Consider the following 8,804-nt stretch of genomic DNA (forward strand, 5'->3'; position numbering starts at 1 on the left):
CCCTGACTTGAGTCATCCCCTCCTGGCAGGTTGTGGCATCCGACCGTGGCACCCCTCCACGGAAGAAGGACCACATCCTGCAGGTGACCATCCTGGACGTCAATGACAACCCGCCAGTGATTGAGAGCCCCTTTGGCTACAATGTCAGCGTGAATGAGGTAAGGGCAGCTCCAGCGCCTGTGCAGCTGGACACCCAGGCGGATGGTGGGCGTGAGCTGACCAGGAGGCACTGTCTAAATGTCTGCCTGGCCCAGTAGTCTCTCCGATCCTGGGGGTGGGGACAGTGCTCACTCATTCATAACTGTATCTCTAACGCCCAGGCCAGGTCCTGGAATGCAGTACCTTTTTGTGGTGGGGTGAAGAGGAGAGGAGAGGGAAAGAAGAAAGTGGCCTTTTACCACCAACAGGTGGTACCTGTTTACCTGTTCCTTGTTACCAGGGAACCAAGTTTACCCTGGGAGAGCTGCTTTCAAATAAAACAACGCATTTATTATTCAGTCCTAAGATTGAGCCACTGCAGGAGAATTTTTGCCCCAGCGGGGCTGAGTATCATGCCAGACTGGACCTTCGTGAAGGCGGGATGCACAGGGGTTTAGGGGCCAGCTCTCAGGCCAGCCTCCCTTGATTCAGACCCTGGCTCTGCCACTGACTGGCTGTGTGACCTGCACACATTCCTTCCCTGAACCTCAGTTTTCTCATCTGTAAATGGGGATGACACCAGTACCTGATTCACGGGGCATAGAGAGGATTTGATGATTAATGCAGACCCAGTATGTAGTGGGTACCCACAGAATGTTCACCACCATCATCTTTATCCTCCTCATCACTGCTCCAGGGTAGACAGAGCAAAGCTTTCTGGAGGCCCAGGTGAAGCCGCTGGGCTCCCAGGAGCCAGGTGCTAGACTTTGCTCCAGAGTCCTTAAATCTGGAGTGACCACTTTATTGCTCTCCCCCCAGAACGTGGGCGGGGGTACCGCTGTGGTTCAGGTGAGAGCCTCTGACCGTGACATCGGGATCAACAGCATCCTGTCCTACTACATCACCAAGGGCAATGAGGACATGACCTTCCGCATGGACCGCATCAGTGGCGAGATCGCCACGCGGCCTGCCCCACCAGATCGAGAGCGCCAGAGCTTCTACCACCTGGTGGTCACCGTGGAGGACGAGGGCACCCCCACCCTGTCGGTGAGTGATGGGCGGCCGTGGGCAGGAAAGGGTGGGTGAGGGGCAGCTTTGCCTTCTGTGTGAGGGGAGCAAGATGGGTGCGAACGGAAGGCCATGCACTTGGTGCATCCTTGGCAGCTCTTTTATTGTGCCTTTAGTCTGTCGGCCTACGAGTATTTGTGGAGGGCCCATGTGTGCAAGGCTGGGGTGCTAGTTCACCTGGGTCTGCAGCCACTCAGAGCCACTATTTGGCCCACTTTGCTTGCATAGAGCAGCTCTATGGATGGTACAGATTGAGCCTGCATCTCAGAATCTGACTAGCTCCCACTCCACTTATCAAGCTGTGCACCTGTGGGGCTACGCTGACCCGTATGGTGATGCCTCTGTGCCAAATAGGAAAAGGTGCCCTCCGCCTTCTCCCCCCCATCGTGTTGGTGTGACATGCTGTTGCAACATGAGGGTTGGAAGGGATTTCGGTCTAGCTGATGCTTGAATGAGCAGGGCTGTTGCCCAAGGCAATGTGCAAGGTTTGCAAGGTCAGAGAAGGAGGTGGGGGCCTGTGGGGCTGGATGGTGAAATAATCAGGGGTGATGGGCTGTGGTGGGAGCAGTTTGCAAGTTGAGAGTGGAGAATTTGGAAGTCAGGAGCAACGTGAGCTGGCTGCATGATCACGAGCAAGTCAGAACCTCTCAGAACATCGGTTTTGTCATCTGCAAAAGGAAGATAATATCTCCTTCGTAGGTGGTTTGAGGAATTGAATTAGCTCATGTCTGTGGAAGAGCGTGGTAAGCCCTGAGGAGGAGGACTGTGTGAGGTGTCCATCGCCGCAACAATGCTGGATCACACACCAGACCACACAGAGGGGCAGGAAAAAACCGTCGATTTATCTTCAACTTGGCAGCCTGGCCATTTAGACCTGGCTTAGCTGGGTGGTTCTTCTGCTCTCCCCTGTGTCTGTGTGGGAGCAGGGGGGCAGCTGTGTGTCAGCTGGATGGCTGTGCTACTGGGGATCGGCTGCCTATCACCTGGGGCCGTGCATCTCTCCTCTTCCAGAAGGCTTGTCTGTGCCTGTTCACATGGAGCTAGAAAAGGTCCAGGAGAGACAGCAGAAGCATGCAAGGCCTCTTGAGGCCCAGGCTTGGAACTGGAACAAGGTTACTTTTGCTACATTCTGTTGACCAAAGCAAATCACAAGACCAGCCCAGGTCCAAGGTTTGGGGAAATAAACTCTATCTTTTGAAGGAATGAGCTGCAAAGTCACATTGCAAAGAGTATGGATATAGGGAGGTGTAGAGGATTGGGGACATTTCTGTGATCTGTCTGCCCTAGGGGCCCTGACTGTAAACGAGGCCTCAGCTCTGTCTCTCTGCCACAACAGGGCGCTCTGTGCAACTTCTCCCCTGTGGACTGTGGGGGCAGGGCTGGGCTGGGCTGGGCTCTCTATCTGGAGGGTCTCTGGGGAGGATGGTGGAATTGGGCCAGTCCCAGGGAACCACATTCTGAGGAGTCCAGGAAATGGGACTAGGCTCTGGGCACCCCCTGGGCATCCTTAGCCCTGTGGCTGCCCAGTGTCACCACTAATCACCTCAGCCATTCACACCCAGTGGGCCAGACAGGCACATTTACAGGACATGTATAACTAACTGAAGGGGGAACAGTAGAAGAGTCATTTATTGTGCTGACATGGAGGGACTCAGTTTTGACATGACCCCTCCCTAATGGCACCTGGCTTCAGGAGGAATCATCTTTTTGGTCATCTCTCCAATAGCATTTAGAGATGTGTTTGGCTACAAGACATGGAAACTTAACTATGGAATTATAAATAAGTCAAAATGCATTTTTCTCACAGAACAAAAATTCTGGAGAGAATTACAAATGACGATTTCATGCTCAGTAATGTCAGAGCTATTGCTTCTTGGCCTTTCCCTTCTGGTCTCAAGATGGCTACTATAGCTCCAGCCATCATGTCAGCATTCAAGGCAGGAAGTGACAAAAAGACAAAGAACTATGCAAGCCACTTCTGCCCCTTTATCAGGAAAGCAAAAGGTTTTCCAGAACTATTCTTCAGAGTTCTACTTATGTCTTACTGGCCAGAAGAGGTTCACGTGGGCACCCTAGCTGCAAGGGAGGTTGGGAAAAATGAGGAAGAGGATTGTCAGGATTGGCTTATTACTTAGGGGCCAGATATATCACTGCCTCAAACAAAAGCAGGGCTCTGTTGGTGAGGAAGAGGTGGAGAATAGATTTTTGGTGGGCACCTGATGGCATTTGCCATGCTGCTCTTCCGCATCCTGACTGAGGCCAGGGAACACACCAGTGTCCCCCTTCCCTCCACCTCCCCATGACCACAGCCCTAGAGTTTCCCAGGGAGGCAGTCATTGAGACCCAGGACATTCTAAGACCCTGAGTTCTGGAGGCAACATCTGGCTTCCTCTTGGTTCCCAGAAGAAATGGCAATTGGAGAAATGGGAAATCACCCCAGTCACATTTAGCCACCCAAAATGGGTGGGCCCCTCCCCAAGCAGTCCCTGCAGCACACTGAAGACTGGTCCCCATGGCCAGAAAGTGTCCATCTGTTGACCAGACCCTCCGTAGAGACCTGACCTAGCCCACTGGAGACCCACGAGCACTGCCTCCTCACACGTGGGTCCCTGACATTCTGATCCTCCTTGGGGCAGGTCTCAGCTGGTACCAGCTCCCTGGGAAGGGCTGGGAAGTTAGGTGGGGAGAAATGCAGTCTCTCTCTCTCCCCTCCTCATCCTGGTCATCACCAGCTCCACTCCCAGAGCACCTTCAGGATGACTAGGATCAGGGAGGGGGTCCCCTGAGGCCATTAGCAGGGGACTATGTATATGGCTCCTCGGCTGCAATAGGATAACAGACAAGCAGCATCAGGTACCAACTGGAAGAAGATTTAGAGGAGAAAAATTTTAAGTCAAAAAGAATCTATCCAATTTTTTTCTGCTTCTTCAGTTTAGGAAAAGGTTTCCTTTATTTGATTTTGGTAGGAGGCACCACAGTGAAGAGCTGCCATGACCACAGGAGCACAGTGAGAACCGACACTAGACCATATTTGTTCATCCGTCTGTTCATTCATTCAGCCAGTGTCCTGTGAATGCCCACTGTGTGCCAGGCACCAGACATACAGAGATGAAGGCAATGTGGTCCCTGCCACAACGAAATGCAGCTGAGTAAGGGAGGCAATGAGGACATCCATGTGCGGGGGGCCACGGGGCAGATGGGGCACTGAGAAGAGCTTGAGGAAGGCTTCCTGGAGGAGGCAACACCTGGGCAGTCCTGTCAGTCAGTCATAGTTAGCACAGCAAAGGAGGAAAGCATATTCTGGACCTGGGGATCAGCCTGAACAAAGGTGTAAGCGATGATCAGGGGGTTTCAGAGAGACACGGGGAGTTCAGGCCCATGGCAGCATTCAGAGCTGGGAGCAGGGCCCTCTCTCTATGTGTCTCCCCCATGACATTCTGCCTGTGGCATGCCCCAGGGGCTGGTCCCACTACTTTCTCAAGCGCCCCCTCTTCTCCATCCTGGCCCAGCTAAGCCAGGGTGGGGGTGGAGCAGAGGCTGGCGAGCTAGGGCCCTGTAGCCACTGCCTGGCCATGATTGGCATTTACCTCCAAGGAGCACTGGACCTTTGAAGATTTGCTTCCACTGACTAGAGTGTCACCTCTAAACAGTGAACCCCCAGGGTCATGAGTGCCCCCAAGCACAAAAGTGAGGGCCAAGCCAGAGGTGACCATGGGAGGGCCTTTCTCTACTGTAGGGCAGGTTTCACTGGATGGGTGTTCGAGGAAGGAGGATCGTTCCAACCCCTCCTGGACCAGCCAGAGCCCTGAACATCCTCAGACTGGTCATCCTGAGGTTCCAGGAAAGGTCACCATGGTCTAATGGGGGTGAAGAGGGTGGGTGCCGGCCAGCATGCATCCATCCAGAGATGCCCAGCAGACAGACCCACACCCTGTCCTCTTGTTCCACCTGCGGTCATCTACCTGGTTCACGCTCGCCCTCACAGACCCAGGACCAACCTTCCAGTAGGACAAGGGCAAGTAAGAGTCATTCATTTATTCATTCAACACCAAATACGTGTCATACCTGTGCTGGAGGCTAGGCAGTCAGAGATGAGTTGGGCACAGTTCTGCCCTGAAGGAGCCTATAGTCTTGTGGGGGAAAGGGACAGGTAACAGAGAGCTGACACTATATGATGTGATGGGAGCTCAGAGCCAGGAGCCAGGAAAGGTTTTCTGGACAAGGCATCATTTGCATCCATGTCTTAAAAGATGAGGCTCTTTAAGCAGGGGACATGGGATTTGGCTACCAAGAGCCTCCCAAAACCAAGAGCAATCCTATCTCTGAGCCCTCCCATCTCTTGTTTTCTCCCTGGGCTGCCCTTCCCCCAGTTTCCTGAGAGCTGGGCATTCCTGCAAACAGCCGAGGCTGTCCCCACCCAGCTCTAAGTCCCGTATCACCCGGAGTTCAGAACAGCTGTGCTGCAAGGGGCATCCGGGCCAGCCCAGGCCTGTCACACGACAGTGTGCCACCCAGCCAGGGGGACTCATTGTACAGCCTCAGCCCTCTGGCTCGCTCCAGGCCACAGGCAAGGAGGCCAGGCTTGAGGGAGGGGTTAAAGTGGCCGTCAGGGAGGCCCCTGCAAGAGGAAGGGCCAGGCCCAGGGAGGAAGGACGGAAGGCAACTGGGAGGTCAGGAGCTGAGCCCCAGCCACAGAGGCACCTTGGCAGGGGGATGGGGAGAGGGAGGGCCTGACCGGGCCTCCCTGCCATGCGAATCACAGCAGCAGGTTAGACAATCCCAGATAACCAGCCCTGGCTTCTCAGGCTGGCGGGGACCTTCAGAAGTCACCTGCCCAGGCAGAAGGACAGAAAATCTCCCACCACCCACTTCTGGCTCAAGAGTCGCCAGCAATCGCCCCGTGAAAGCTATGAGCTGGGGACACCGCTCTGGGCAGTTCACCTCATATCCTTAGGACTGAGGGCTCTTCTGTTGATGAAACTTGGACCTGCTGCTGTTTGTGAAGCCTGCTTCCCCTGGCTCCAGCTCAGGAAACCCCTGCCCAGCCCCATCCCTGTGCTGCACACCAAGGACGCCAGCTTCTCTGGCCCAGCAAGATTAAATTCAGACCCTTCCCTTAGCCCTGCTCCTGGAGGCATGTTCTGCAGCTTCTCAGATGCCACACTTGCAACTGGCTCAGTTCCTCCAAGAAACCCTGGGGCTCTGTAGTCAGCTGAGAATTTCTCTCTTCCCCGTCCCCTGCCGCAAGCAAGAGGGGTGCATGGGCCGCTATGCCTACCAGGAATCCTGTGTCTTCAAGGTTGCCAGGCAGAAAGGGCAGTGGCCTGAACGGATGTGGAAGGCATGGAGCCATGGGCTTGTGCGCAAATGTTCATCTCCTAGGGCCCTGGTATGTACTGGAAGCAAGTCCAAGTCCTGGCCTGTGATGCCACTCCGTTCAGTGAAGAGGAAGGAGCACAGTGTGGGAAGTAGGAGACCAGGCTGTAGTCCCAGTTCCACATTGACTTGTGACAAGACACAAACTTTCTGGAACCTGAGTTTCCCCCTATGCATTAAATGGGGGCAATAAAGCCTCCCAGGCTTTTCTGGGTGGGGGGGAATCAAAGAAGTAGTAACACGTGTGAAAGTGGTTTGGCAAGCACAGAGTATTATAACAGAAAAGGCAGAGAGAGGGCACACATACCACCACTTCCCTATTCTGTGCCCTAGGCACACATCGCTAGCCCATGTCGGCACTTTGTCATTAAGCTCTACTGATACTTCAGAATCCCTCTCAACATGTCTTCCAGGAAGCCATGCCAATAGATCAGAATTGCAAAACAAAATGACACCTCTGCACCCTGTCCTGCACAAGCTCAGGGCATTATTGCTGTTGAGGAGATCCCAAGAGGCCCAGACGAAGCTGCTAAGAACTAGAGCTGGTGGAAAGTCAGAGGTGGCCCTGCCAGTTGTGAGTGGTCCAGAGAACAGAACCCTGGCAACCTGGTTCAGCCCATCCCCACTGGTATGCGTCAGTTGTCAGCTCTGCAACTGAGTCCATAGGGCAGGCTGCTGTTGGACCCCTGCCCTCTCAGAACTCACAGAATAGTTAGGGAGACACAGGGTCCATGCAGGAAAGAGAGGCAACAGTACAAAGCAGGGTACAGTGAATGCCCAGTGAAGGGGCCAGACGGTCAGTGCTCTCTGTGGGTCAGGACAGACACTCAGCTGGGCTGTGAGTGTCTGCTTCTCAAGAGGCCTTTGCAGCCAGCATCCTGGCTCACAACCCCAGTTCCTCTTTCTGCCCACTGCCATTCCCTTTGGGTTCTCTGAGCAAATCTCAGCCCCTAGCACAGTCAGGCCAGCCCTAGAGTGCTCCAGCAGACACTCAGGAAGGCCTCTTCCATGAGGCAGGACTACAGTGCCCAAGCTGGCGTGGAGGGTGGCAGGACCTCTGTAGCCCCCAGCCTGACCATGTCCTCCCAACTCCCCCCACCACAAAGCACTCCCAGAAGAAGGCGACCATCAGTCCTTCTACCCAAGGCTGCTGCATGTAGGAGGAAGCTCTGGCCAGCAGGACTGAGGGCAGCCTCAGGGCTGGGCTTTTGAGAAGCAGGTCCTGGGGATCCTGCACACCTACCCCAGTGCCCATCACCACAGAGCCCCCCAGGCAGGGCCAGAGTGACCCAACAGCAGCATCTCCAGTGGCCTCTGTGGCATGTTTTCAAGGAATGTCAATTCCATTCCCTTAGCCTCTTCCTTGGAGAGAATAAAGGCAGCAGGTCTTTATTAAAGACCTCGGGAGAATGTCGGGAGGTGGGTTACCCAGCCATAATTCCTAATTGATCTGTTAACATGAATTAGCACCCCAAAGCACAGATTTCCCTCTCAGGACCTCAGATAGTGCCATGATCCATGAGTCACCCACTCCAGTCCCACCCTGCCCAGCAGCCAACTTCCTGGAGGCCCCATGTTTCCTCCCAACCCCCTTGGAAGCAAGCCCCATGTTCCCACTCCCCTGCTCTGTTCCATGCACCCCAGGGGCTGAGCCAGGGCCCGTAGGGACAGCCACCAGGGCTGGCATCTCTAGAGGCACCACGACCCTGGGGAGAGCATGGAGGGCTCCTCTGGCACCCTGCCCCTCCCCCACAGCAGGGAGGGCACCCTTAGAGCCACGGGGGTGGGGCGTGTGGTCATGGATGAAGATGGAGCCTGGAGCTCAAACTAATTTTCACTGAAAACAGGAAACCACGAAGCTGAGATGTGTTCACTTGTGAGGGTCCGGAGAGAAGAGCTGGAGGCCATGCAGGAGGAAGCTGGGGAGGAAGTGTGGTGGCTTTCTGCTCTGGGGCCTCCTCCCTCCTTCTACACAGTAGCAGCCAGGCCTGGGGTCTGGCAACCAAATTCTTAGAAGTTGTCTCTCCTCGAGGTCAGAAGCTGAGGGCTTAGCCAGGCCAACCTGCTGGGGACGGGGAGTCTGGTCTGTGGGCCTGTCCTTCACCCCTAGTGGTAGCCAGGCCCTGCCTCAAGCAGGTGTCACCTGACCTATCCCTGCCCCGTGGGCCCCCACGAGCTGTGAGAATAGCACCCTCTTTCTGTGTCAAGTGGCACTGGGTGTC

At 54.9% G+C, this 8,804-nt stretch overlaps 1 protein-coding gene across 3 annotated transcripts in view; it reads left to right on the forward strand.

Moving 5' to 3' along the window:
- The window catches only part of LOC103549411 (cadherin-23), a 77,416-nt gene that overhangs the window by 3,506 nt on the left and 65,106 nt on the right, over window positions 1-8,804 (forward strand). For all 3 annotated transcript variants that reach the window (XR_011524123.1, XM_070565295.1, XM_070565269.1), the window contains exons 4-5: window positions 30-158; window positions 958-1,185. Coding sequence is in view for 2 of the 3 variants with exons in the window: in XM_070565295.1 (XP_070421396.1) it covers window positions 30-158; window positions 958-1,185 (357 nt within the window). In the remaining variant the exon portion in view is untranslated. The remainder of the gene's footprint in view (window positions 1-29; window positions 159-957; window positions 1,186-8,804) is intronic.

Source organism: Equus przewalskii, chromosome 1, assembly GCF_037783145.1.
Source record: "Equus przewalskii isolate Varuska chromosome 1, EquPr2, whole genome shotgun sequence".
NCBI classification, from domain to species: domain Eukaryota; kingdom Metazoa; phylum Chordata; class Mammalia; order Perissodactyla; family Equidae; genus Equus; species Equus przewalskii.